The following is a 27,963-nucleotide window of genomic DNA, read 5'->3' as shown; positions in this document are numbered from 1 at the left end:
GGCACAGGGAGGCGCAAGCCGCGGCAACTAGAAATTGCTATCTCACCTTAACCGCTGGATATGCCGTCTACATAAGGCATCATTGCACGAAGCATGGTACAGTACTGTACACATTCTTCAGATGAATTCTGGCCACTACTCTCTGGTCTGTAGTGGGCATTGGGCAAGTCCCACTGACATCAAGTGTCAGCCATGAATCGCACTCATTTCCCCCCTTGCTTTCGTTGTAATCTTGAGCCTAGACTTGGTCTGACCTGTTAACCAACCTGAAGACGCCTGTTTCGCCGTCACCGGCGCAACTCACCTACATCTCGCCTACCTTACATTCGCATGCCCGGTTGTATAAACTATAAACGCCTCCCCGGACACCCGCCAACCACCTAGGCCACTGTACAATACATACACCATACACGATGCCGTCCTCCACACCTACCTCCTTTCCCCTATTCCCCCTCCTCCCTGCCGAACTCCGCCTCCAGATATGGCGCTCCGTGCCCTACCCTCGCGTCGTCACCCTCTCTTACCTCCCACTGCATATGCCTTCCTCTGGGCGCCACACCGTGGCCGGCAACGACACTTCTAGTAATAATTACACCTATTACACACCCAACACCCGCCCTCCAACGCTCCTCCACGTCTGCCATGAATCCCGCGCCGAGGGCATGAGGATCTACACGCAGTGCTACCTCCCGACCATCACTTCAAGTTCAGACTCGGAACAACAAGACGACAAAACCGGATTAGAAGAGCAGAAGCGGAGATATTTCCACCTCCATCCCCACCTCGACATCCTGTACCTCCCCCGACCGTCACCCTCGCCCGGCGCCGCTAGATTTGACCCGGCGGGAGCGGGCTACGCGGCCTGGGCACGCGAGTTTGCCAGTAGTAGCAGCAGCAGCTATGGCGTGCCTGCGGCGGCGGCTGTTGTGCGTCGGATTGCGCTGGACTATGTCCCGGCTGAGGTGCGCCGGCCGTGGGAGGTGTATGGCAAGCTGTGTCTGTTGAGGGGGTGTCCGATGTTGGAGGAGGTTTTTTTGGTTGTTTCGGGCTCGTCTTCGGCTTCGGCTCCCTCATCATCATCGTCGTCGTTGTCGTCGTGGTCGTCGTCGTCGTCGTCTTCGGGGACGAGGTCGTCGTTGTCTTTGGCGGGGGGTTCGGGTTCGGCGGTGATCGGCTCCGGGCCCGGGACGGATGACATAGGCGAGGGTGAGGGTGGTGCTGAAGCGGTGGAGCGGGGTGTGCAATCAAGCTTGGGTCTCGGGATAGGGGTGAGGATGGAGATGGATATGCCGGGGCAGCAGCGGCTGCTTGTGGAGTGGGAGTTTGTAGACCCTAGGTGGGAACCGGGGGAGATTATGGGGATTAGGGAGCGGGTGAGGGAGTCTTTTCGTCATGAAGGCGGGGTGGAGATGGGGGCTGATTTTGGGCTTGGAGCGGCGCGCAGGGGGGAAGGGGAAGGGGATGAGAATCACAGGGGGAAGGACAAGTCTGAGAAGGGCATGGAGTTGACGTTTATCCCGAAGGCCAAGAAGAGGGTTATGAGGCAATGGGGATGTCGCGTGGGTTATGTTTCCTGCGCCGGATCAGGGGTTGGCGTGGTCGTTTGACGGAGTTGGCAGAGCTTGAGAAAGGATGATACGCACATCTGGTGCAGAAAGCTGACCTACATGTATCTTTTCCGGTAGACCTAGATGAAGTACTTGCGTTAGAATTAAAGGCAGCAGTTGAGATCGGACGTCTCTATTACCCGTGCTCCTGCATATGCAGAGGAAGCTTGTCTCCTTGGCGGACACCAACGGGTACCAGGGGATGGCTCGGCGCTGCGGGACATAAGTATGACAAGCTTTTAGATTGAAAGGCTCATTATCGTCCCGTTTCCAGCGCTTGATCCAAGAGATAGAATGAACTTCCAGCTTAGGGTATTATCATTATGCTACGGACACCACTCTACATCCTTGCGGCACATTCATCTACGCCTGACCACCAGATGGCTTAGATCAGGAAGAAAGACAGGAAGAACGTCGCCAGATTGGCAGCCCAAGTAAGGACGCCCGGAACTTGGCCGCCCGGCGCCGCCAAGGCCCTCGAAGTCGCTCCGGCGGCACCAGCACTGTTAGTTCCGCTGGCGCCGGACCTGCTGGAGCCGGTCGCCGCCCCTGTCGCACCGCCCGTGGGAGAACTGCCGGCGGCACCGAGGCTGCGGCTGGACACGGCGGTGAATGCGATCCTGGAAGTCGCAGTAGCAGCGGCCTCGTCGCAAACAGACTGCAGGGCAGAGATGACTGTGCGTTGTATCCGTGTTAGTGGCATACTCCGGCGATAGGCATATGCGGAAGAAAGGAGACTCACTCTCATAATCCTCAGTGGCCGCAGTCCGAGCGAAAGCCGCGCAGGAGCTGGCGTTGTCCTCAAAGGACCCGCCGCCGCTTCGTATTGTGTAAGTACTTAACATATTCCGGGTGCTGGGGAGGAAGGGGCTCACCAGAGGCATGATTGGATATCGCTCGGAGCGGCGGTCTCAAGGCCGACCTGCTGGTCGCACGACTCGAGGACATTGATCATGGAGGTACACGCGGCAGGTGCAGTAATGTCGGAAGCAGGGGGCGCAGTCCTAGTGGCAGCGCCGCTTCCACCACCACCACCACCACCACCACAGAGGCCACTGCCAGCCGCCGAGCACATGACAAAGACTTCGGAAGCAACTGTGCCAATGTCAGTATGCTTACATGTCAACAGAACAACTAGCTCAGCTGCAAGGGAAGCTTACGTTCATAGGCCGAGGTGGCCTCGGCTCCTGATCCAGAGCTGTAGATGTATTCGGCGCATACTCCGTAGGCGGTGCTGATGGGGACGGCAGAATTGCAGCACAGGCAGCTCGCGGCGTCCTCGTCGGAAGCATTCTCGTCCAAGGCACCGGCCGAGGCACAGGCGTCGATGATGCCAACGGCCGCGTCGCAGGCCTGGGTGCCCTCCTCCTCGTCTACCGCGGCATGGATCATATCGCCGACAACGGGGAAAGCAGCACCGACGTGTTGTACGTTGACGTGAACGACATCCACACGGTTGATGTACTGGTCAAGGAGAGCGAGGGAAGGGCTCGCAAGAGCAAGCGCGAAGAGGAGCTGGCGGGCCATGGTCGACTGTCTGAGATGTCACCTTGGAAGTTCAGGTAGGCGTGCGGGAGGGTGAAGAGAAAGACTGGCGGGTGAGAGTTGGAGAGCCCAGAACTCGAGAACATGGAGCAGGACATGGCTTCATTTTAAGCGATTCATTTTGGACTAACACGAGGCTGATGAGCCTAGCGACAATTGGGTCTAGGTGCTCAGGCTCCATCTGTCATTCAGGCCTCGGGCTGCATGACATTATTGGCTTGCTAAGCTAACGTTAACGTTACCTTTTGGGCTAATATGTTAGGTACTCCGTACGTGGAAGGCATCCGTAGGTGAGATGCCCGCAGCCGGACATAGTCAAAGCCACCATGTTCAGCCTCATCGTCCCCAGTTGGCGGGAAGCCAAGCAGCCCAAACCAATAAGGACGTTCTCGGGGACTCGACGGGCAGCTTGCTTTTTTTCCGCATTGCGGCTGAGGAGGTGGCGACCGCGGAGCTAGGTTGAACAGAGCGAGCATTGCGGAAGCCATCGCCCGATATGATTCGAGATGAGCGCCGGGAGGATCCAGTTGAATGGAGCAGTCATCTCAATAGTCGAGCTTGGCATCGGGTGGAACTCTGCTAAGGTTACCCGTAATTTAAGAAGTGCAGTTGTTCTTGGCCGTAATATGCCGTAAAGTTTCGTGAACACGCATATTGAACGAGACCTAAATACTGTAAGCAACTGTAAGGTCCAGACATCAGAGATGGAAATTGCAGGAGGCTTAGCTCGGCTACGTCCGAAGATTTGTTTGGGCAGAACATTTGCTGGAATTTTCAGAATGGGGTCATGTCGCAGTCAACGACCAGCAAAACCATAGGCCTAGGAAAACACGTGCCGGGCTTGAAGCAAGTGAGCCGTCTTGAGTACTTACCTTGAGCCATCGCAAGCAAACACAAACCAGATTTCACCGGTAGGTTGACCAGAGTTGGAATTGGTGAATTGGTTGAGCCTGACTGCGAAGTAATCCCAAAAGTGGACTGATCACTGATGAACTGATCCAAAGAAATTCGACTCCATTTCTGGCGCACTTTAGCGAGTCACGTGGACAGGCAGGTCTGTTGCTATGACGTCCGAACGCGACGCGGTTCTTTGTGCATTTGCTTGTTTGATTCAGGCGCGGCCAATCCCGCCTTCCTCCACGATGAGGGACGGACACGGCTTCCTGCCGACCCTGAACAGCATCCCATCCAAACCTGCCGTTTCCGAGTGCACACAAGGCTGAGCACTCTTTCTCTCTTCGAGTAATCCGCATTAGTGCACCCTCGCCAAATTTAACGTTATCATCCATCTACATCGGTCTTGTCAACCAAAGGGGATTGTGTCGATGCAGCAGTACCCCTTTTTGATGGGTTGAGGCTGCGTTTCTGAAAACGGCCGAACATGACGTCGCCGTCTCCCAAATCGCCCTATTTGCCAAAACCACCGTTGGAAGCAATGGATCAAGCGCCACGTTCTCCAAACATCGATTCCAGGGAGGGCGATAGTGACTTGGCGCAGTCGTTGAAGCACTTGACCATTTCAGCCTCGTCCCCAGCCAGGCCTCCCCGGTCCCCGCGACAACCCGCTCTGAAGCCCCTCAATGTGGACGACCGTTCCCCGAGATCTCCAGCCCGTCACGGGAATCCCTTAAAAAGCCCCCTCCGTAGCGCTTCCGCTTTGGCCAATCCACCTTCTCGATCCTCGACACCGACCCTGCTAAGGAAGGCTTCGTTGAATTCGCTTCATTCAGTGAACGGCGTTGCGCCTCCCCGTCGAGCGAGCTCCGTCACCATTTCGTCGCCCTCTTCCAAGCCCGGATCAGGGAGATCGCCCTTGAGAAGCCTGTCACCCGAGTTGCCAGAGGAACCCGCCCCTACGGCGCACTCCATCGCAAGCGCCCACTTCAAAGCCGAACTAGAAGCACACCATGGCACCGAACCCACGCGCCGTGCCGAGACCGTTGTGATTTTCCAGGACGCCTGCTATGGTCACAGGTACTCCCGTCCCCGCACGTCCAAGGCACAGCTGGGCACCATCGTCGAGCGCCCAGAGAGGATCAAAGCGTGCGCCTTGGGGGTTTCGGCTGCATATGTGCGTCTGGGCGAGCGACACCAGGATGGAGCCTTCCCCATACACCCTGACATGGACATGACGTCGCTGCCCACGATACCGTTCCGGATCCAAAAATCGACGAGGCGACTTTCCTTGGGATCTCAGACTGTGACCAACGTGCACGGGACAAAGTGGATGGAAGAACTCAAGATGATGTGCGACACCGCCGAGGCGAAGCTCGCGTCGGGCGGGAAGGAGCTTCAGCGACCGGATATCGACCGAGGCACGAATGGCGAGGCGCCTCAGAAATTACATGAGGGCGATCTGTATCTCTGTTCCGAATCCTTGGACGCTCTAGAGGGCGCGCTCGGAGCAGTGTGTGACGCCGTTGACGCGGTATTTCGAGCCGATGGGCCTCGGCGAGCGTTTTGCGCGATCCGGCCGCCCGGACACCATTGCTCCGCATCACATCCATCCGGCTTCTGCTGGCTCAACAATGTCCACGTGGGTATCATGCACGCCATACTAAGCCACGGCTTGACGCATGCTGCCATCATCGACTTTGATCTGCACCATGGCGACGGGTCTCAGTCTATTGCCTGGGAGCACAACGCGAGGAGCGTCGGCCTGGCTAAGAACGCCGCTTGGTGGAAGAAGACGTCGATCGGTTATTTCAGTCTGCACGACATCAATTCATACCCCTGCGAGATGGGCGATGAGGACAAAGTCCGGAACGCGAGCATTTGTATCGAAAACGCGCACGGCCAGACCATATGGAACGTCCATTTGCAACCCTGGAAAACCGAAGCCGACTTCTGGCATCTTTACGAGTCTAAATACTCTGTCCTGCTCGAGAAGACGCGGGCTTTTCTCAAATCTCATAGCGAGCGGCTGCGCGCCTCGGGGCTGAACTCGAGAGCCGCCATTTTCCTCTCCGCAGGTTTCGATGCGAGCGAATGGGAGGGTGCTGGCATGCAGCGACACAATGTCAACGTACCAACGGAGTTCTATGCCCGGCTGGCTCGCGACGTGGTTCGGATTGCTGCGGAAGAAGGAACAAGCGTCGAGGGCCGTATCATCAGCGTGCTAGAAGGGGGCTATAGTGACCGTGCCCTCCGCTCAGGGGTTCTCAGCCACCTCTGTGGCCTCGCAGGAGATGGGCCCAGCAGCGGAGATCTGCAGTCTAGCGGCCTCGGTATTGAAGGTCAGAAAGCTGTCCCGCTACGTGCGCGAAAGGACTCTAGCGCGAGCGAACGGGGGGCTCGTAGATATGAGCCGTCTTGGTGGTCCAGTGTTGCACTGGAAGAGCTTGAGGCAGCCATGACGCCGCCGCCTGTAGTGCCCCCAAAGCCTCGCAACTGCACGCCGCCAACATATTCGTCTCCGACTCAAGCGTCAGCAGCGAAGGCAGTGATGCCTAAAAATCGTCGGAGCATGTCAAACCTGTCAGCTGCCGCCAGAAGCGAGTTGGGATCATACTCGTACTTCGCCCCATTACCTCCCCCGGATGTCCCATGGGCTGTTGCGGCGCTTGAGCTGAGCAAGCTGCTTATCCCAACGGAACGCCAGACAAATAGCTGCACGCACGAGGATCTCAACGCCGAGGCTACTCGGGCTCGACGCGACCGTCAATCTGCCTTGGTCCAGTCTTTACCTCCAGCTGCTGGGACAGCCGGCACAGGAGACCGGCCTTCGACTAGAATGGGGTTAAGAGAGCGCAAAGCGAAGCCGTCAGCTCTCGTCGAGGATGATGAGAACCGCAAGGGCAGACGCAAGACAGTTGCTGGGCCCTCGGTTCTTTCCACCGAGGCGGCATCCAACGGATCTCTCACCACCACCGAAAAGCAGCCTAGACATTCATGCCGGCGGCTTAGTGCGGCGTCGACTATTGTGTCTACGGCAGCCATGGATGCGGTGCCACCAGCTCCGCGAACTGCACCGATACGGAGCAGCTCGAAGGCAGACGTTACAGTCAGACCCGAGTCCTCCACAAGCGTCAGAACCGCTAATAGCAATGCTCTGAACGTGAAGAAGACGCGGGCTCCAGCTAAGAAGGAGCCGGTCCCGCGTGTCCCAAAGGTGGCCAAGAAACTTCCTGGTGCAACTAATGGAGCCGCAACCCAGCCAGTGCCCGCCGAAGGTTCTTCTAGTGCGCCTGCATCGGCCGAGAAGACAGGGGATGAGGTGGACAAGCTGACAAACGAAATGAGGAAGATCAAGATCACAGTCATCAACAGGGCTCAGCGAGAGGCTCGAGAACGGGAGCGTCTTGCCAGGGAGAAACTGTCAAAGGAAGAAACAATATCCGCGGCGCCGCCTCCAGCAGTGTGCAAACCACCCCCTCCGGAATCCACGTTTAGCCCCACCGCGGCCGAGCAATATCCCTCCCCGTCGCCCTCTCTAGCCCCATCTGCATCTTCCCCCCCGCCACAGTCCGTACTCCCGAGCCAACACCCCTCCACCCCCTCGTTAGAGTTCAACCAACCCCCGGCCTTCCTAACCACCCCACCGCCAACCACGGTTAACACCGACACCGACGCCGATTCCAGGCGTGTCATGTCGCCGCCGCCGCCATCGCAGCAGCAGCATGGGCAGGATATCCCGAGTAGTTCTTCCCCAGCCAGGGGAGGGAACAACAAGACTGTCGATGTCTTTGTCTCTTACCAACCGGAGGGTCCTGCCCCTGAGACCCTGCCTCTGCCCGCCCAACAGCCCCTCCAGTGGATGCCGCCTAGCTTGTCCGGGGCTGGTACGCCTGTTGTGTCGCCTGTTAAGAGGGACGATTTACCGGTTTTTAGCAGTACCGGGGTCATTCCCTTTGCTCCTTCCCCGGCCAAGGCCACTGCGAGGGATGGGACTCAGGGGAGGGAGAAGGACTTGGAGGGCGGGGTTGAACAGGGTTGAGATATTCTTCGGTTCAATTCCCTTCGCTTCGGCTGGGTCCGGCGAAGAGTAGGAATAAAAAGGGGGAGGGTAAAGTGAGGAAGGGATGATGGCTCGGGAGAAAGAGGGTGTGAAAGCATACCTCTTTGTCACAGCTCACTTCAATAAGAGCTGGGAGCTTGAGGTTGAAGCTTGTTGGTGATGTGGTTATCATTGAGATATACTAACTGTGTAATGGCTCTTGTTTTGTTATCGGCCCGGATGGGAGTACCACAATTAAGCTTGTGGTGATGGTGATTCTGAGCGGGCTCGACGGCTGGGATACCCCCTTTCTTCCTTCGTCTCACTGTTCTTGTAGTGTTTTCTTTTTACGTTTTGGTTCTTGCTGGCGGTTGCCAGATGAATCATGTTTGCTTGCTTGCTTGCGTAGCGGGTTGTCTTGTATTGTCTTCAAGTCTTACTAGCATCTTTATACGAATGGCAGGGCCCAGTGCATATTTCAGTGGCCAGTAAAAGTGTCATGTCGACTGGATGAGTCTGACCTACGAGGTAACTTAAGTGTTGTGTAATCAAACCCCGAACTGTACCCGGGTTGTCATGGCTTTCTGGACTGGTTTCAAAATACTCGTGGTTAAGAGTTAATCGTCAACAGCTACATTTCGTGTGGAGATTAACACGATCTGGCAATAGGCGAGATCTTGAGAGATGACTTGGAGATGCTTGCAGTATCTTTGAGAATGAGTAGAATGGAAGTACAGGTACCCCCTGAAATGGGGATTTCAGAAAAGGGGAGAGATCGGGACACGATCTTCGCTCCCCAACGAATCTTAAAAGTTTTACATCTACATGTAAGGGAGATGAGAGTCGACACACAAGCCAACCCAGGCATACTCAAGTTTTACGTCTAAGGGAGATGAGAGTTGAGACACGAGCCAATCCAAGCATACTTGAGGCACGATCCCTTTCGAGGTTGGTTGCAATTCTCTCTATCTATTCCGCCTAGTATATATAAAACAGACACCCAGCATCTGACATCTTGGTCATGTTAGCGGGGAGAAGACGATGGAGATCATGCAGGCTGCATACAAGAGTCGATGGGGCACATGTGGGTATGGATGAGGTCGCGTGTTCCCAACATTGAGCTGGATAGGGGGTCACGGTATTCCACCCATGCCACATACTCACACATGCCCAGGCTATGCAACTTTAACTTGAAACTGGTTGGGATTGGAATACCCTGTTCGACGATGCAACTCTTATGCTTTCTGTCATGCAGGAAGTTTTGTGGCCTAACATTCCGATGAATACTTATATCCCTTGGCGGCGAGGTAATCCAGGCCCCCCAGCATTTGCTCTACCACAGGACCGTGAGCTGGGCGCCGCCGGAAGGCTGTTCGATGCTCAGGGTCTCCAGGTTGGGGGCGGCTCGAAGGAGTCTGTCTAGTTTTTGGATGTTGACTTGGCGCGGGCCCCAGGGGTAAGGTCGCTCATTTGGATGCTGTTCGTAAGGGACTTCTAAGTCCTCCGGCGAATAACTGCAGAGTTATTGGAAAGGCTTTTGACAAGGGAAAGGGATGCCAAGTTTCCCTCACACTTCAGCATAAAGATCAGCGGACTGTCGGTGACTCGGAGTTTTGGGTGCTGTCGTAGCCTGACCCCTGACCCCTGACCCCTAGGGCTGCATCGCCAGGCTTGGGCGTCGAGACGTTAAGGCTCTCGAGGTTGTTCTGGAACGGCTTCCTTCGCCGGGCATCGACAAAACTCATCTGCTGGTTATATAGAGGAGGCCCCGGACATGGACCTCGATGGTGTAGGGGAATGGGAGGGTCGTTGGCGCCATTTTTACTATGAAAATGGGTGGTGGCTTGGATTGAACGATGAACCTCTGTAGAGTAAGAGAGGGTGCCTACTGCTACACTACACAGCCATTTCACTCTACCCGTAGGGGGTGAAAGTAGGAGGGGACACTTGACTTATTACCCCAAACTAGTGAAACTTACTACCACTATCGTTCAAGACGGTTTTGGTTCATGAAGCCGGTCTGTTTGCACGGCCTTATTCTGCCTCTTTTCCCTGCCTTGGTTCTTCGGCCCCTTGTTCCCCGGTTTGTAAACCTACAGTACGGAGGTAGGTAACTTGACATAAGCCAACGGAGGATCACTCAAGCCTAGAGTGGCTTCGAATAGCAGCTTGCTCGCAGAAGAGCACCAGTTGTTGCAAATTAATATCTCTTGTCTAAAGCTGCCTAGAGCCGACATCGCCGATATCATGTCTACATGCACATTAAAGCTATACGTAAAGAGCAAACATCTAATCTAGCAAACCAGTCCAACGCCGTAACTCAACGCATAATCATCATGCCGCTTCCACCCCATTGGCGACGTCGCCAATCACACCGTTAACCCCATTGACGCCATTAGTGCCATTGGCCACGGCGGTCGACAATGCACTGCCATCGTCCTGATACTTATCCCAGTTGGCCAGGATGTGGCCGATCTTGGGCGAGTTGGTCAGGCGGTAAACATCCTCAAAATACTCCTTTGTCAACGCGAAAGGCCTGGCCGTCACGTTGGGAATGTATTTGCCAATCAGCTTGGCAGGGTCGATGGTCGTCTTGTTGATCTTCTTCAGCAGGAAGCTTCTGAAGGGCTTGACACCAGAGCGCAAGAAGGTCGAGTGGAAAGGCACGTCAATGCCTTTCAGAGGAATCGTGGCGAATCCACGCTGGAGCTCCAGGGGCTTCGGCTTGGCCTCCGTCTCAGCAGCACACGCCCTGATCATCTCCACAAGCTTCTCCTTGACCATCTCGGGCTGGTACTCCTTGCGCATCTGCTCAATGTCGATCTTCATGGCCTTGAGATAGTTGGTAACCCCAGTCAGGGTGTCGAGCGCACGGAGATCACCGGCGCAGACGTACTGCATGTTGGCAATGTTATAGTTGACAATCTCGAGCAACCAGCCCGTCGTCTCGGCGACGGCGCTGACCACGAAACGCAAAGCCTCTTCATTGAACGTCTTGTTGATGCGGCTGGGATTCACAGCGCACATGCTGTAGTTGGATCGGCCGGATGCATCACGCTCGACAGCAACCTGCATGGTCAAGCCGCGATAGAACACGACCGACACCAGAGACTCAATGGGCATGACATCGGCAAGGGCGGCCAATGCCGAGTACTCGCCGAGAGAATGGCCCGCAAAGGTGCTATCACGAGGGACAAGCCCTTTGGCCTTCATGTCCTCAAAGCTTGCCTTCTCCATCAGCGTCAGGGCAGGCTGGGTGAACTGGGTAGCTGAGAGCAGGCCGCTGGGCGAGCGATAGGTGTAGGATGTGGTCTTCTCGTTAATCTCCTTGAAGATGCGCTCCGACTTGATGGAGCCGTCGGCGGCCACCGTCTCGAAGGTCATGGCCATGTAGTTCTGCCGGATAGCTTTGCCACGCGGACCACCAAAGTGAATGGTGAGCTCCTTCGGGTTGTTTCTGACAATGTTTGTGATTGCGAAGCCTGTTCTCGTGTTAGGATGGGTGGCACAACTAGGAATCCAAGGAGCTTACCATAAGTATCCATCAAATACTTGTCCGCACGATCCCACACTTCCTTGGCGACCGGACTGCTGGCATACAGGTCCATTCCCATGCCTTGCTCCTGAGAGCCTTGGCCCGTGAAGACATAAGCGGTAACGGGCTGCTCGATTTCCGCCTCACCAAGAAGCACCTTCTCCTCCGTTTCCTTGTTACTAGCCTCGACTTTGATGATCTTGCGGCCGGCTACCATGCCGACATGCTGCAGCTTCACGTTGAGATCATCATTTGGTAGCACCATGCCGGTGAGGGAGGCGTGGAAACTCCGGACGCGACCAATCTTGTTCTCTGCAGCCCAAGTCTCTACCAAGCTTCGCACGGCAGCGCTGGAGTACATGCCGTGCGTGATGGTACCGGGGAGGTTGGCATAGGCTGCAAAGACGCGCGACACATGGATGGGATTGTAGTCGCCCGAGACACGCGCATACGTTTCATTGGAAGCGGGCGCTCGGAGCTGGAGAGGCGTCTTGCCGCTGAGGGGAATGGGGTTCTCGAAATTGACGGGCTGCTCAATGGACGAGCCGTGACGTTGGAGGTAGTCAATGACTGGGTTTCCGTGCGACTCGCCAGCCTCGTACTCGACCGTGGCGACTTGAATAATCTCCTTGGTGGGCAGTTCGACAAGGACTTGACCCCGTGTCTCAACATGGCTGAAGACGGTCCTGTTCTTGAACCGGACAAGGCTCTGCAGACGGAAGGTCAAGGTCTGACCAAGCAGCTCAATCTCGGGCGTGGCGAGATCGTCGAGGACAAACCATTGCTTAGAGCGGAGAACAGCGACATCCTTGGTCGTCGAGAGGTGAACCTGCATGGGCGTCTCAACTTTGCGTTGGAAGGTATTCTCAAAGTCGGTGTAGACTCCGCGGTAGAGGAACTGGGATGTGACCTCCATCACAGCTTCGCCATCGCGGGTAATGGTACCGCAAACCTCAACCATCTTCCCGGATTCCTGGTTGATGACGGCGTTGATCTGCGCGGTGGTATGGACCTCGTCGCCCTTCTTCAGAGGCTCAGCGCCAGGCATCATGCGGAACTCATTGGACAAGTGAACGAGCTTGAGGAGATCACCATCAATGGTGCGTGGGAAGATTGGCTTTGTGATCGCCTTCCAGCCGACCACAATGGCGAAGTCCATGGGGGCATACATGATCTTCTCCGGGCGGTCGACGAAGGCCTCGCCCGTGTTGCCGACGGCATGGACGAATTCGTTGATCGCCTCGCTCGTTATGACACTCTTGCCACCATCAAACTTGCTGGCGACGGGGGCATCAAGGTCGAGTTCATCATCCCCGAACCATGCACGCCAGTAGAACTCCTTGATCCGGTCATTGCGGCCGTCCATGATTTCGTGGATGGGCGCGTAGCCAGCCTCAGGGCGGTATGTGAAACGAAGCGGGAGGGCAATAGGCTTGCCAAGAGCAGTCGTATCCTTGATCATGTTGACCACAATCTCATTCTCACCAACGAGCTTGACCTCAATGACCTCGACGTAGCGGTTGTGGCGAGGCTGCTCCTTAACCACAATCACCGTCTTGGCGGGGTCATTGGGGTTGAGGATCTCAACAAACAGACCGCGAGTGGGTGCGAATATCCTCTTCATGGGGTTGGTCTGGTACTTTTGGCCTTGAACGATCACATCCGACTGGAGGAGCGCGTAGCGCCAGTTCCGCTTCGAGCCTGCCAGGAGCGAAATCCAGGACTCAAGCGACGGCAGCTGGGCCGACGGCGAAGAAGACAAACGGTATGTGTTCTTCGTCTCGTCCGTGAAGACGGTCAGGCCATCCACATCCAACGGAATTTCACTCTCGATAAGCTTTCCACCAAAGAACTCGACAGTAGGGATCTTGGAGGCATCGCCGCCGTACAAATCACGGGTCAAGCCCTCGATGTGGCCGTTGTGGATGCCATCGAGAATGTCCTTGATGGGCTCGTCAACTTTGGTTGAGTGCTTCGCGGCCATGGGCCCCTGGAGAATGCAGGTTCTGCCGACATCCTTGTCAATGACGGCTGCGAGGTCTTCCGACTGCCACAGAGAATCCTTTTTGAAAAAGAATTCGAAGTTCTCGTCGAGCGCCGGGACGAAAGTGACTGGTTTCTGCCCACGCCGCTGGCAAAGGAGCAGGAAATGCTGAACATCCTGCGCGTTGATGAGCTGCGTCTCGGCCTCGGGGTAGTGAGACAGAATGCGATCAACGGCGGTGTATGGTTCGTCGAGGTCAGCGTAGCTTTGAATGTGGGACGGCTGGCCAGAAGTCGTTGTGAATCGCTCCTCGATACGGTGGATGAAGTCGGCGGTGAGCTTGGCGAAAGAGGGATCGATCCAGCGAGCTTCGTCCTTGACGTAAAGAAGCTCGACCATCCGGCGCACTACCTCGCCATAAGTCATATCTTCAAGGTCGACGGCCTTGCCCTCCTTGTTCTGACCGAACCAGACCTTCTGGAAGTCGGCGTTGAGCTTCTTGATGATGTAGTCACGGTTCTTTTTCAGCTCGGGCACACGTTTCTCCTTTGGCAAGCTGAAAATCTTCTGATCCATCTCGGCCCAAAAGAGGACACCGCGCGTTGCAAGCTTGTGAATCGGCTCACCCATCTCGGACTTGACGGTAATCACGCCGCCAGCGGGACCCTTGTAGGTCTTCTCCCATTCGCTGTCGTCAAGACCCGGGGCATCGACAATAGCTTGCTTGGCAGCCTTGCTCGTGTGCGCCTCCTTGGCAACCATCATGCGGCTGCCAAACAAGCAGCCGTCGTAGGGCATTGGGGGATAGCCGTACTTGGTTGACCACGCGCCGGTAAGGTAAGGATACGTGTCGTCGGCACCGCCAAACCCGCTACCAGCAACGAGTATGATGTTCTCTTGTCGGCGGATGCGGCTGTACATGGCAAGAATCGGTGCGTGGAAGTCTTCATAGGAGTGGTGGCCACCTCCTCTACCGCCAGTCCACTGCAGGATGACCGGGAAATTGGGATTGGCTTTGGCGATATTGATGACCGCTTGGATAGCTTCGCTTGAACCGGGCTTGAATGAGATGTGCTTCAGTCCAAGTGTCTCGATGTACTCCTGAGCGACCTCAATCGACGGAACGCCGGCGCCGATGGTCAGGCCCTCGATCGGCACACCCTCGGCTCTGAGCCTGCCGAGTAACGGGATTTGCCAAGCCATGGCACGGGGGTTGACGTAGATAAGATTGACACTGATGCCTCGACCGGGAGGAATGGCCTTCTCAATCTTCGAGATGGCTTCGGTCATGGTCTTTGCGTTGTAGTAGCCGCCACCCGCTAGCTCAATCTGATAGCCGGCGTTCATTGTCGCGGCTACGAAGTCCCACGGGACAGTGGCAGGCGTCATCCCGGCCACAAGAAGAGGCGGCAGGCCAAGCAGTCTGCTCATCTTGGTATCGACGTACGTACGACCGCTAGAAGTCTTGACGAGTCTAGGGCCGTATTCTTTGACCCAATCGACAGCGTATTTGACGGCATGTTCCTCATCCCGATCAAAAAGCTCGGACTTGTACCCGACTTCGGTCACCGTACCGCTCACTGACCCTGCCAGGATGACGCGAACACCAGTGCCGTCCTTGTTTCTGCTGGTCAAGACGCCAAGTCCCGAAATGCCTCCCGGGCCAAAGTCGAGAATGTGCGTCGCCCCGCGAAAGACGGTGGCCTTCTCCCAATTGACAGGGTCGCTCGTAATCATGCGAATCAGGGCGGGGACCACGTTTCCAGTCATCTCCTCCCGGATGTCCACGCCAGTATTAGTGTTGTAGACGGGAATTCCCAGGCTCTTGACGTCAATGGAAATGTCCTTGAGGTCCTCAGCAATCAGCCCCCTGGCCTCCTCGAGATACTTGCTGTGGAACGGCGCAGTAATCGGCAGGAACCGATTCACGAAGCGAATCTTCCTCTCAGTGTAGGGGATCCTGGTCTGGTCAATGCCAGTGGCAGCCTTGACCTTCCTCAGCTGAGCATTGAGACCACAAAGTGACCTTGGGGGCCCAGCGACAACCAGGTTTCGCGGGCTGTTGATTAGGGAGATGGAGATGTGCTGGTCCTCGGGAAGGTACTGGTTGGTCTGGTTGATGTGTTTCTGGACTTCTGCCTGGGGGAGATCCCGAATGCTCAGCATTGGGGTTGGGGTGCCCTCTCCGTTGTCGATGGCATCCTGGAGCATGGATGGTGACATGGATGTCTTGGGGAACGTTTGTTGGCTGCGCGCTCCGATCCAGAAGAGGATGGTCAAGGCAGACTTGGCCATCTTCTCGAACGACTCCCATGAATCTGCAGCTGCTGTGACGGCAGCAAGGACAATGCCTTGCGAATGCCCTGTCGTCCCGCTGATTCTCTCACGCAGAATGCCGGGATGGAGACCCAGGGTCTTGCATGTAACTTGGTAATGCGCGAGCTGCACGAGACCAATCAGGGGGAAACTGACGGGTGCCGAAATTAGGTAGTCGACGTCCGGTGTAGCATCCGGATTGTGGAGCCAGTTCATGATGTCCAAGCCCTTGGAGTAGAGCTTCTCAGCACTTGGGTGCGAAGACAGCGTCTGAAGAAGCTCCGCCGAAGACAGGATGAGCTCCCCAACAAAGGAAGGGTACGTCTTGTGAAGCTCCCGGAGCTCCTCGAAATACTCTTCGATGTTGCCCTGGCCGCCAAAGATGTTGTAAAGCTTGGCGGCTCCCTCGTCAGCCGCTCGGAACAAGGCCGATTGATGCGCCTTCATGGGCCTGTTCGATGCCGCCCGAGCAGCAAAGTAGCTGCGAATGACCTCTAGCTTCTTAGCATCGATGCCAGGAAGCGTTGCAACCAGGGCATGGACATCATTGCCCCTGAGGAAGGCTCGTTCAAATTCGTTCAGGACGAGCTTGAGCACTTCCTCATACGATCCTTGAGCGTCATCCTCGCCCTGAGCCACCTCGTTGGCGATGTAGCCCATGTATCTCGCAACGAGCTCGGCAACGGAAGAGGGTTCGTCATCTTGTGCGAGTTCGTCGGTGGGACTCGGCAGACTCGCGGTAAAACTCTCCTTCAATCGCGAGGCGTGGAAGTGGAGATTGGTAGGTATTAAGAAGGAGGTTTCGAGAGAACCGTGAGAGAGAGTGAGCGGGCGGAGTGATGTTGACGACCTGGGTGTAACGGCGCCCGTCTGAGGGCCGGTTCCAGTACCGTACATTATGAGAAGGGGTATCTGAAGGATATGATGCCACTTCTGGGCAGAACAATGTTAGCTTCTCGCTCTGCTTAGGCCCGACCGACCAGTTGGGAGTTTTAAAGGAGAGACGAACCAGGCGCGTAAATCGAGCGGCACTTTGGCAAACGAATGTCTACTGAGACCCTCTTCGGCAACAAGGGCAGAAGTGCGTGGTAGTGGAGGGGCTCTGGAATGGAATCTGCCCTAGGATTGGATCTCCCTGAAGGTTGAAGGGAACTGCACGTTCTATGAAGGGGTCCTGAGGGATGGAAGAGAATGCAGTCAAAGAACGTTGCAAGGCGACAGTGTTTTGGACCCTTAGGATGTATTTCTCCAGCACGGTCTGATGGGGATGGACTGACGACAGTGTCCGCGTGCTGGGGAATGCAACTGGGAGTATGGGCCGCAATGTGATATGGCTCAACATAAAATTACAGTTTCCCAAATCAACCTTGACGACAAGCAGCTTCCTCGTTGCTCGCCAAAATTTTTGGATCTTGTTGGGGAAAGCTGCGATGCGACGACGCAACTCTCACCCTACCAGATAGTTGAACAGGTGTAACGTGAGTAACCTCCCATGATGCTTGCACGGCAGCTAGAAAGCATGTATATCAGTTAAGGTGATACGAGCGTGGCCAGCCAGTGCATCCGAATGTACGGACGGCAACCCCACCTGTCAGGGGAAGCCAAGGGATCCACAAGGGCCCAAAGTACCGATACATGGTTGATCTGGCCTATCGAAGACCGGAAGCCCAGATACGTAGACGAAAAACTATCAGTTTCCCCCAACCTCGGGCAGAGGGAAGTGGCAATGGCCGATTACCTGATGAAAATGACTGTCTTCCGAAGGTTCATTCTAGACTTGCACGTTTTTTCATGGTGGCAATGCCTCTGAGTTGTCGATGTAGTGCAATTCGATGTACTCTACTCCGTACGGCGGGGCACGACATTCGAAAACCTGGAACAGACGGGACTCTGAAAAGGGATGAACCAGTGGGCAAACAGAGAGATTCTGCTGGCTGTTCAAGCTCCTATTCGTTGATGTGTCCTTCTGGGATTCGTCTTTGCAGATGGCTAGGAGATTGAACTGAGTGCCTTCCGGGTCACTCCGCACTACGTATTAGCAGACTTGAGCCTCTTCCTTGTTGAGTGCATGGGCTGGACAAGGAGCATCTACGGATAGACTCGGAGTTGGGCCATCTGAGAATCCTGGACACGACTTAGATGACGACATAACGGCCTTTATCACTAATCTCAAAAAGCGACTGTTATGACCAGGCATGAGTGTAGCTTTCGTTCTGGGTTTGACACATTCAGCAACCAGCCGCCACCAAGGTGGGAACAGACGTATCGAGACTTCCGGATCCACGGAAGGAAAGCCCTGGGGAAAAGGCATACATGGCGCTAGTCCTGTTGTGGTTAGGCTGTACGTTTGGTTGAGGAGCTTGCCGCGAGCTGCACTTGCCGTGACAGGGGTTGCTAAGCCCAAAATTCATTCAACAGTTGCAACGTGAACGACGCGGCAGCTGCCAATTTTTGCGGTTTGCCCCTGCTCCGTGGTTAAACAACATTGCATCCATCATTCCAGTCGTTCTGTCCCCCTCACAACGTATAGAATTCCCTTGTCTGACCCGGGCCATTCTCCCTTGCGGCTTAATCACAGTTCAACTGGTGTTCATCTGTTCTCTTCAACTTTCGCGACGACCCGCACCAATACAAACGCCCAGTTCAACTCAGGGAGTTGATGCTTCTTAGGAGATACCCATAAACCTCTTTTAATCAAATTCTCCTGTTTCCTTGCTGGCCAGTAAGAACGGGGTCCTACGGCAGTAACAAAAATGCGTCCCGAAGTCGAGCAGGAGCTTGCCCACACGCTCCTTGTGGAGCTCCTTGCATACCAGTTCGCCTCGCCAGTAAGGTGGATTGAGACCCAAGATGTTTTCCTGGCAGAGCAGACCGCCGAGCGCATTGTCGAGATTGGCCCCGCGGACACGCTAGGCGTCATGGCTAAGAGGACGCTGGCTTCAAAGTATGAAGCATACGACGCTGCCAAGTCGGTCCAGAGACAGATTCTTTGCTACAACAAGGACGCCAAAGAGATCTACTACGACGTTGATCCGGTGGAGGAGGAACCCGAGCCGGCCGCGTCCGAAGCGGGCCCTTCGAGCGCCTCCGCGGCTCCAGTTTCCGCAGCTCCAGTTGCCGCAGCTCCAGCCGCAGCTGCCGCCCCAGCAGCAAGCGCCGGCCCTGCCGCGCAGGTTCCGGATGCGCCTGTCCAGGCCGTTGATATTGTACGGTCATTGGTGGCGCAGAAGCTGAAGAAGCCTCTGCAGGACATTCCTCTCAGCAAAGCCATTAAAGATTTGGTTGGCGGTATGTGTATGCCTCTGCCGGGTCTCTAGACATGATGCTAACGGCGGCCTCTGTAGGCAAATCAACACTCCAAAATGAGATTCTCGGCGATCTGGGCAAAGAATTTGGGTCGACGCCCGAGAGACCCGAAGATACCCCCTTGGACGAACTCGGTGCCGCCATGCAGGCCACATTCGACGGAAACCTAGGCAAGACTTCACAGGGTCTCATTGCTCGTCTCATTTCGTCAAAGATGCCCGGCGGTTTCAATATCACGACGGCAAGAAAATACCTGGAGACCAGATGGGGGCTGGGCTCGGGAAGGCAGGATGGCGTGCTCCTGCTCGCCATTACCATGGAGCCGCCCGCCCGTCTCGGATCCGAGGCGGATGCGAAGGCCTTTCTCGACGATGTCTCGCAGAAATATGCCTCTATCGCCGGCGTCAGCTTGTCGACCGCCGCTGCGGCTGGTCCGGCTGCCGGTGCTGGCGGCGGCATGATGATGGATCCCGCCGCCATCGAGGCGCTGACAAGCGACCAAAAAGCCCTATTCAAGCAGCAACTGGAACTCATTGCCAGGTACCTCAAGATGGACATTCGTGCGGGAGACAAGGCCTTCCAGGCCTCGCAGGAGTCGGCCAAGGTTCTCCAGTCTCAGCTCGATTTATGGATGGCAGAACACGGCGACTTCTACGCCTCTGGAATTGAACCTGTTTTCAGCTCCCTCAAGGCACGTGTCTACGACTCTTCGTGGAACTGGGCCCGCCAGGACGCCCTGAGCATGTACTACGACATCATCTTCGGCCGACTGAAGGCTGTCGACCGTGAAATCGTGAGCCAATGCATTCGAATCATGAACCGGTCCAATCCCACGCTGCTCGAGTTCATGCAATACCATATCGACAACTGCCCGACTGAACGCGGAGAGACATACCAGCTGGCCAAGGAGCTTGGTGCCCAGCTCATACAGAACTGCAAGGATGTGCTCACAGCGGATCCTGTGTACAAAGATGTCGCCATCCCAACTGGACCCCGAACCACCATTGACGCCCGTGGCAACCTCAAGTATGAGGAAGTCCCGCGCGCCAGCTGCCGCAAGCTTGAGCACTATGTGCAGCAGATGGCTGAGGGCGGCAAGATCTCGGAATACGGGAACCGTACAAAGGTTCAGAACGATCTGTCCAAGATTTACAAGCTCATCAAGCAACAGCACAAGCTCCCGAAGACGTCGCAGCTCGAGATCAAGACGTTGTACGGAGAGATCATCCGGTCGCTGTCAATGAACGAGAGCCAGATCATTCCCAAAGAGAACGGCAAGAGCAACGGGGTGCTCAAGAAGGTCAAGCCCAAAGGAAAGACTGAGACCATTCCATTCCTTCATCTCCGCAAAAAGACACAGCATGGTTGGGATTACAGCAAGAGGCTTACCAGCACATACCTAGACTGCCTTGAACAGGCAGCTAGGGACGGTGTTACCTTTAGCGGCAAATACGTCCTCATGACGGGCGCCGGTGCTGGTTCGATCGGCGCCGAGGTACTCCAGGGTCTCATCAGCGGTGGTGCAAAGGTTGTTGTAACCACGAGCCGCTTCTCCCGCGAGGTTACCGAGTACTACCAGTCCATGTATGCCCGCTATGGCTCGCGCGGCTCCCAGCTCGTGGTGGTCCCCTTCAATCAAGGCAGCGTCCAAGACATCAACGCCCTGGTCGATTACATTTACGATCCCAAGAACGGCCTTGGCTGGGATCTCGACCACATCGTCCCCTTTGCTGCGATTTCCGAGCAAGGCCGTCAGATTGACGGGATTGACTCCAAGTCCGAGTTGGCTCATCGTATCTTGCTGACCAACCTCATCCGTCTCCTCGGCTGCGTCAAGACGCAAAAGGCTACGCGCGGTTTCGAGACGCGTCCTGCCCAGGTCATCCTCCCCCTTTCGCCTAACCACGGAACCTTCGGCTTTGACGGTTTGTACTCCGAGTCCAAACTCGGCCTCGAGACCCTCTTCAACCGGTGGTATTCTGAGGAGTGGGCCAACTACTTGACGATTTGCGGTGCCATTATCGGTTGGACTCGTGGTACAGGTCTGATGTCTGGGAACAACATCGTGGCCGAGGCCATTGAGAGTTTCGGCGTCCGCACGTTCTCGCAGCAGGAGATGGCTTTCAACCTGCTCGGCCTAATGTCCCCGACAATTGTCGATCTCTGCCAAAACGAGCCAGTGTTTGCTGATCTGAACGGCGGCCTTCAGTTCATTCCCAACCTCAACGAGGCCATGACGAGAGAACGCAAGTCACTAACCGAGACCAGCGAGATCCGCCGGGCTGTTACGAAGGAGACTGCTGTTGAGAACAAGATTGTCAATGGCGAGGACTCGGAAGCTCTTTATAAGAAAAAGGTTATCGAGCCCCGAGCCAACATTAGATTCGATTTCCCCCCGCTTCCTGACTGGAAGTCGGACATTGCTCCCCTCAATGAGAATCTCAAGGGCATGGTCGACCTCGAGAAGGTTGTTGTTGTCACGGGCTTTGCCGAAGTCGGACCTTGGGGCAACTCAAGGACCAGATGGGAAATGGAGGCGTACGGCGAGTTCTCACTTGAGGGCTGCATCGAGATGGCCTGGATCATGGGTCTCATCAAGAACCACAATGGGCCGATCAAGGGGAAGCCGTACTCTGGCTGGGTGGATGCCAAGACAGGCGAGCCCGTCGACGACAAGGACATCAAGCCCAAGTATGAGAAGTACATCCTGGAGCACTCTGGTATCCGTCTTATTGAACCTGAGCTTTTCGATGGTTACGACCCGAACAAGAAGCAGCTGCTCCACGAGGTTGTCATCGAGGAGGATCTGGATCCCTTCCAGGCCTCCAAGGACACGGCAGAGGAGTTCAAGCGCGAGCACGGCGACAAGGTGGAAATCTTCGAGATTCCTGAGACTGGCGAGTATACCGTCCGTCTGAAGAAGGGTGCATCTCTCTGGATTCCCAAGGCGCTGAGGTTCGACCGTCTGGTTGCCGGCCAAATCCCGACTGGCTGGGATGCCAAGCGCTACGGCATACCTGACGACATCATCTCCCAGGTTGATCCGGTGGCTTTGTTCGTTCTCGTTTCGACGGTTGAGGCGCTTTTGTCTGCCGGTATCACGGATCCGTACGAGTTCTACAAGTATGTCCATGTTTCCGAAGTGGGCAACTGTGTGGGCTCCGGTATGGGTGGCACGGCAGCCCTCCGTGGCATGCACCGTGACCGCTTCCTTGACAAGCCGCTCCAGAACGACATTTTGCAGGAATCGTTCATCAACACCATGGCCGCTTGGGTGAACATGCTGCTCATTTCGTCCTCCGGTCCGATCAAGACTCCTGTGGGTGCTTGCGCTACAGCAGTCGAGTCCATCGATATCGGTTACGAGACCATCATGGAGGGCAAGGCCCGCGTTTGCTTTGTGGGTGGCTTCGACGACTTTGGCGAGGAAGGTTCATACGAGTTCGCCAACATGAAAGCGACCAGCAATGCCGTTGACGAATTTGCGCACGGTCGGACGCCCAGGGAGATGTCCAGGCCCACTACAACCACCCGAAACGGGTTCATGGAGTCCCAAGGCTGCGGTATCCAGGTGATCATGACTGCTAAGCTCGCCCTGGAGATGGGCGTTCCGATTTACGGCATTCTCGCACTCACCACCACTGCCTCGGATAAGATTGGCCGATCGGTGCCCGCACCTGGCCAAGGTGTACTGACGACGGCCCGGGAGCATACCGGCAAGATTGCATCCCCTCTGCTCGACATGAAATACAGGCGGCGACAGATTGAGCGCCGAACCAGACAGATCCAGGACGATAAGGAGGCAGAGCTCCAATACCTGGCCGACGAAGCTGAGGCGCTTAAGGCTGAGGGTCGGTCGCAGACAGAGATTGAGGAGTACGTTGCGGAGCGCGCAAGGCACGTTGAGAAAGAGGCCGAGCGGCAGACCAAGGAAGTTTTGCGCAGTTACGGCAACAACTTCTGGAAGAGCGACCCGAGCATCGCTCCCCTGCGCGGCGCGCTGGCTACGTGGGGTCTCACAATCGACGATCTCGGTGTGGCATCGTTCCACGGAACCTCAACCAAGGCCAACGACAAGAACGAGTCGTCAGTTATCTGCCAACAGCTCGCTCACCTTGGCCGCAAGAAGGGCAATGCCGTCCTGGGTATCTTCCAGAAGTATCTCACGGGCCACCCCAAGGGTGCTGCTGGTGCCTGGATGATGAACGGCTGCTTACAAGTCCTCAACACCGGCCTCGTCCCAGGCAATCGCAATGCCGACAACGTAGACCAGGTGATGGAGAAGTTCGACTACATTGTGTACCCAAGCCGCAGCATCCAGACAGATGGCGTGAAGGCCTTCTCTGTCACGTCGTTCGGTTTCGGTCAGAAGGGCGCTCAGGCCATTGGCGTGCACCCCAAGTACCTCTTTGCCACTCTCGACGAGCAGACGTTCAATGAGTACCGGGTCAAGGTCGAGGCTCGGCAGAAGAAGGCCTATCGCTACTTCCACAACGGCATGATCAACAACACCCTCTTTGTCGCCAAGGACAAGTCGCCATACACGGACGAGCAGCTGAGTGCTGTTCTCCTGAACCCAGATGCGCGGGTTACGGAAGATAAGAAGACTGGGCTCCTCACATTTCCGTCCGACTTTATGAAACTGTCAGAGAAGACTCCGACTGTCTCGGAACGCAAAGCGACGCTGGAGTCAGTCGTCAACCGGGAGGCACGGCGGCTGGAGAACATGAACACGCGCGTCGGCTTCGACGTCGAGGACATCTCGTCTATCAACGTTGACAATGACACGTTCCTGGAACGCAACTTCACCGAGGCCGAGGTGAAGTACTGCCTCGCGTCGGCCACGGGCCGATCCCCGCAGAAGGCTTTTGCCGGGCGGTGGAGTGCAAAGGAGGCCGTCTTCAAGGCGTTAGGCGTTGCGAGCCAGGGCGCCGGCGCGGCGCTGAGGGACATTGAGATCTCGACGGACCAGAATGGTGCGCCGCAAGTCAAGGTATGTCAATCCCTGGGACAAGCATATGAAGCGGCATCGTCTAACGAGTGATTTACAGCTCCATGGCGCGGCCCTTCAGGCGGCAGAAAGGGCGGGGATTAAGAAGGTTAATGTTTCCATTTCGTATACGGACAGCCATGCCGCTGCCATTGCCACAGCGCTGTTGTAGAATGTTATCGAGAGGACTGTAGGGGCGTTCAGTGCGGTAGAGCATGTCTTTTTGGCGGACGTGTATCGATTTTATGTTATAGATCAGGCGAGATCCGAGGTTGATGCGCTCTAGATCCCTAGACTACCTTAATTGCTAGACCTTGCTGGTCTGTTATGCTTTACTTGCAGCTGTTCCGTTATCTGTGTGCTGTGGGTTATTGATGAGTGCTCCCCAGGTGCGCTGCCACGGAATTGAGATCCCACGCGGACTTGATCAACCCTATTCGTATCTCTGCGCTGATTGCCGCACATGAACTGGGATTCCAACTTCTCGGCGGGTGCCGGGTGCCGGCGCTGGCCGAGGATCTGGAGGGATGAGGGGCGGCTCCGCTGTGCCAAGAGCGGGAGGGCGGCGTATCCGGCCGTGATTGCCCTGTGCTCCGTGGGTTTCCCCGGGGTTCGGCGGGGGTGGGGAACTGCTAAATAGGGATTGATCATGGGACTGATAAGCACGCCTTACCAGGTGCAACCATCTCCCTAGCCGTCCAAGGTTGAGTTAAATACCTTAAAAGGGGTTTACATTCTGTCCATTGATGCTTTAAATGGTGCGTTTCTTTTAATATTATGAAGACACGTGCTGTGAGGAATTGGACCTTCATTTTCACTGTCTGGAGATCTTTTTCCGTCGGTCTTCACCAGTCGATTTGTTTGCTCCTGCCTCCAGTTTAGGGAGGCGCAGTTCTGTGCGCTCGCTCATTTGCAAATTGCAACAACTGCAACAACAGCAAGGCTGAAGCCTGAAACAGGTAAACTACCTACTTGCCTACCTTACGTACGTTGATGGCTGAGGAGGGAAACTGAATGGATTACATTGGCTAGGTAAGGTGATGGGATTTGAAGTTTCGGCTTCAGGCTTGACTTTCTTCCTGAGCTGACGTGACACTGACTGTCTACTGCTCACCAGGCCCCAGTTGAATCAATTCGTGTCTGAATTAGCCTTCAGTTTAGTTCGTTCCCAGTGGACTTCAGAGAAGGCGTGGAGCAGGTGAGTGCGACTCCTCGAGACTGGAGATAAAGTCACGGTGTTACTCCCCAGTACTTACCAGATGTATATAGCTGTCGATTGATTTAGGTACATTGGCTGCGCTATACCCAGCCTCCAGCTGTTGTCTCGGGAATTGGTTGATCTCTTTCTCAACCAGAGCTCAGATTACCCGCGTGATTGTGGTCAATCAGCAGAATGGCGAGCAAGAATCAACTTTTCCTCGGCCTGTTCGTGCACAGCAAGGCGCTCGACGAGCTGGAGTATCTACATAACACAGCCGTGTGTGTGGACAAGTCCGGGACTATTGTGGCTGTCGAGAGTGAGTGCGACGAGGCGAGGGCAAGAGAGACCCTGTTCCCGCGGCTGGGGTGGGAGCCCAACGAGGTGGATGTTGTCTGCGCAAGGGAAGGGCAGTTTTTCTTTCCCGGATTCATTGGTGAGTGTGCAATCATCTGTCGCTAAGCAGCTGAAAAGGGGTAGATGGGGACTAGAGCACTAACCAACCGCAAGACACGCACCTCCATGCCTCACAATACCCCAACGTCGGCATCTTCGGCAACTCGACCCTCCTCGACTGGCTCAACACGTACACTTTCCCCATGGAAGCCTCCCTCGCGAACCTGGCCAAAGCCCGCCGCGTCTACACGCGCGTCATCCGCAAGACGCTGTCCCACGGCACCACCTGCGCCGCCTACTACGCCACCGTCGACGTCCCCTCGACCAACCTCCTCGCCGACTTGTGCTTTTCCCACGGCCAGCGCGCCCTGGTCGGCCGCGTGTGCATGGACCAGCTCTCGCCCGACTACTACCGCGACGCGTCGCCACGGGACTCGGTCGCCGCCACGGAACAGTCCATCGCCCACATCCGCGCGCTCGACCCGGACTCGCACATGGACATGTCCAGGGCTCTCGTGCGGCCCGTCATCACCCCGCGCTTCGCGCCCTCGTGCTCGGCCGAGCTGCTGCGCTCGCTCGGCGACCTCGCTGCGGAGACTAACCTGCCGATCCAGACGCACATCAGCGAGAATAAGCCCGAGATTGAGCTTGTCGCAAAACTCTTCCCCGAACACGAGAGTTATGCAGCCGTCTACGATGCGACCGGCTTGCTCACGGACCGCACCATCCTCGCCCATGCCGTGCATCTCACAGAAAAGGAAGCCGACCTCGTCGCCCAGCGCGGCGCGAAAGTAAGCCATTGCCCCTGCAGCAACTCGGCGCTGACCAGCGGCGCGTGTCCCGTGCGCTGGTTGCTGGCTAAGGGGGTGGTATGCGGTCTGGGAACGGACATGAGCGGGGGGTACAGCCCCAGCGTGCTGGAGGCGGCGAGGCAGGCTGTGTTGGTTAGCAGGCATGTTGCTATGGGCGGTGGTGGGGATGGGGACAAGCTAGGCGTGGAGGAGGTGCTGTACCTTGCGACGAGGGGCGGGGCTGAGGTGGTCGGCTTGAGGGGTAAGGTTGGCGGGTTCGAGGTCGGGATGGAGTGGGACGCGCAGTTGATTGGGTTGGGCATGGTTGCGGATGACGGGGAGGACAGAGCACAACAGGGAGAGGGACAAGGTGGGGGTGAAGATGATGGGGATGTGGATGTCTTTGGGTGGGAGAGCTGGCCTGAGAGGATTGCGAAATGGGTGTTTAACGGGGACGATCGGAATACGAAGAAGGTCTGGGTCCGTGGCCGGCTGGTGCATCAACGGAAGGGGGAGTGGTAACGTTTAGTACTTTAGATGATCTTGCGTTGACCGGCATCTCAGCGTTTGTGTCGCTTCTGGATTGGGGGAGGGAGTGGTTGGGACTTTTATTAGACGGGAGAGATATCCCCTCTGGGCACGCATTCTTGTAGAGATGTAGACGATTGACTCTGCCGACAGTGGCATGAGATCAGCTCTCAGGACAAAATAGAGAACACACGAAGGTCAAGTTTAAAGCAGCAATGGACCGACCGTGATCCTTTCTATATGTTCCTGGATTCATCATAGATTAGATTTTAAGAGGAATTCGGCAGAAACCCCGTTATCAACTGGAGGAACCGCCCTCACAAAGGAGGGGATGAGCAAGACAAGAATGATGAAGCGGGCCGAGTGTGAATAATACCAGTACTAATGGAGGGAGGTATATAGGAAACTTTAGTTGGTAGGTCCTCAACAAGGAACTGCTAGGGTTCAACGGCGTTGTGGCGTAGTGGTTCCAGCGCAGGGTTGAGAAAACACCTGGACGGCCTCTGGTCGACGGGTGTTACAGTCCCAGACTGCTGTCTAGGCTCATACCCTCCTTTAGGGCTGGGGGGTTCGATTCTCGATCAATCACGAATTTTTATTTTTGTTTAACCCTTCTTGTTTTTCTCTGCTTCTTAGATATTTCTTATTTGTCTTCTTTATTGTCTGAAGAAACTGTTAGACTATAGACCAATGTGCTGTATCAGCCTGATCGTCAGGAGACGGGAAGCTCGCTCGCAGAGTTCCCGAAACCTCTTGGCTTTGATATCCTCTACACAGAGTTGCTCCAGTGTGGTAAAGATGTGCCTTATGCACTGACTCACTTGACTTTAA

General features: G+C 55.8%; 6 protein-coding genes across 6 annotated transcripts; 4 read left to right on the top strand and 2 right to left on the bottom strand.

Annotated features, from left to right (window-relative positions):
- The first annotated feature begins 11 nt into the window (after nucleotides 1-11).
- N656DRAFT_781970 (uncharacterized protein) lies at nucleotides 12-1,735 on the top strand. The gene has a single exon (XM_064815674.1). It carries the CDS (start codon nucleotides 414-416, stop codon nucleotides 1,605-1,607), a length of 1,194 nt encoding a protein of 397 aa, XP_064667905.1. The 5' UTR covers nucleotides 12-413; the 3' UTR covers nucleotides 1,608-1,735.
- Nucleotides 1,736-1,992: 257 nt separating this feature from the next.
- Nucleotides 1,993-3,134, bottom strand: N656DRAFT_800224 (uncharacterized protein; the record flags this gene model as incomplete). Its single annotated transcript, XM_064817983.1, has 4 exons — nucleotides 1,993-2,282; nucleotides 2,350-2,426; nucleotides 2,483-2,702; nucleotides 2,768-3,134. The coding sequence occupies 4 exons, from the start codon at nucleotides 3,132-3,134 to the stop codon at nucleotides 1,993-1,995; spliced, it is 954 nt and encodes a 317-aa protein (XP_064667904.1).
- A 1,453-nt stretch (nucleotides 3,135-4,587) lies between these two features.
- On the top strand, nucleotides 4,588-8,088 carry N656DRAFT_714161 (Arginase/deacetylase; the record flags this gene model as incomplete). The annotated part of the gene is made up of 1 exon (XM_064811946.1): nucleotides 4,588-8,088. The coding sequence occupies one exon, from the start codon at nucleotides 4,588-4,590 to the stop codon at nucleotides 8,086-8,088; it is 3,501 nt and encodes a 1,166-aa protein (XP_064667903.1).
- A 2,195-nt stretch (nucleotides 8,089-10,283) lies between these two features.
- Nucleotides 10,284-17,312, bottom strand: N656DRAFT_847100 (beta subunit of fatty acid synthase). The gene is made up of 3 exons (XM_064819257.1): nucleotides 16,933-17,312; nucleotides 11,621-16,856; nucleotides 10,284-11,570 (listed from the first exon to the last, which is right to left on the bottom strand). Exons 2-3 carry the CDS (start codon nucleotides 16,818-16,820, stop codon nucleotides 10,423-10,425), a joined length of 6,348 nt encoding a protein of 2,115 aa, XP_064667902.1. The 5' UTR covers nucleotides 16,821-16,856; nucleotides 16,933-17,312; the 3' UTR covers nucleotides 10,284-10,422.
- Nucleotides 17,313-18,369: 1,057 nt separating this feature from the next.
- On the top strand, nucleotides 18,370-24,553 carry N656DRAFT_757829 (uncharacterized protein). Its single transcript, XM_064813160.1, has 3 exons — nucleotides 18,370-19,211; nucleotides 19,268-24,222; nucleotides 24,281-24,553. The coding sequence occupies exons 1-3, from the start codon at nucleotides 18,677-18,679 to the stop codon at nucleotides 24,389-24,391; spliced, it is 5,601 nt and encodes a 1,866-aa protein (XP_064667901.1). The 5' UTR covers nucleotides 18,370-18,676; the 3' UTR covers nucleotides 24,392-24,553.
- Nucleotides 24,554-25,612: 1,059 nt separating this feature from the next.
- Nucleotides 25,613-27,126, top strand: N656DRAFT_770359 (guanine deaminase; the record flags this gene model as incomplete). Its single annotated transcript, XM_064813768.1, has 2 exons — nucleotides 25,613-25,853; nucleotides 25,928-27,126. The coding sequence occupies 2 exons, from the start codon at nucleotides 25,613-25,615 to the stop codon at nucleotides 27,124-27,126; spliced, it is 1,440 nt and encodes a 479-aa protein (XP_064667900.1).
- Between the last annotated feature and the right edge of the window lie 837 nt (nucleotides 27,127-27,963).

The sequence above is a fragment of the Canariomyces notabilis genome (assembly GCF_033297395.1).
Source record: "Canariomyces notabilis strain CBS 508.74 unplaced genomic scaffold N656scaffold_20, whole genome shotgun sequence".
NCBI lineage: Eukaryota > Fungi > Ascomycota > Sordariomycetes > Sordariales > Chaetomiaceae > Canariomyces > Canariomyces notabilis.
This window is presented reverse-complemented; position numbering and strand designations above follow the sequence as displayed.

Bases quoted from the DNA above. Each gene is read 5' to 3' on its own strand.
- N656DRAFT_757829 (XM_064813160.1), top strand. From the start codon at position 18,677: ATGCGTCCCGAAGTCGAGCAGGAGCTTGCCCACACGCTCCTTGTGGAG. The intron at 19,212-19,267 runs GTATGTGTATGC...CGGCCTCTGTAG, and splicing joins CATTAAAGATTTGGTTGGCG to GCAAATCAACACTCCAAAAT. The intron at 24,223-24,280 runs GTATGTCAATCC...AGTGATTTACAG, and splicing joins ATGGTGCGCCGCAAGTCAAG to CTCCATGGCGCGGCCCTTCA.
- N656DRAFT_781970 (XM_064815674.1), top strand. From the start codon at position 414: ATGCCGTCCTCCACACCTACCTCCTTTCCCCTATTCCCCCTCCTCCCT.
- N656DRAFT_847100 (XM_064819257.1), bottom strand. From the start codon at position 16,820: ATGTACGGTACTGGAACCGGCCCTCAGACGGGCGCCGTTACACCCAGG. The intron at 11,571-11,620 runs GTAAGCTCCTTG...ACACGAGAACAG, and splicing joins GTATTTGATGGATACTTATG to GCTTCGCAATCACAAACATT.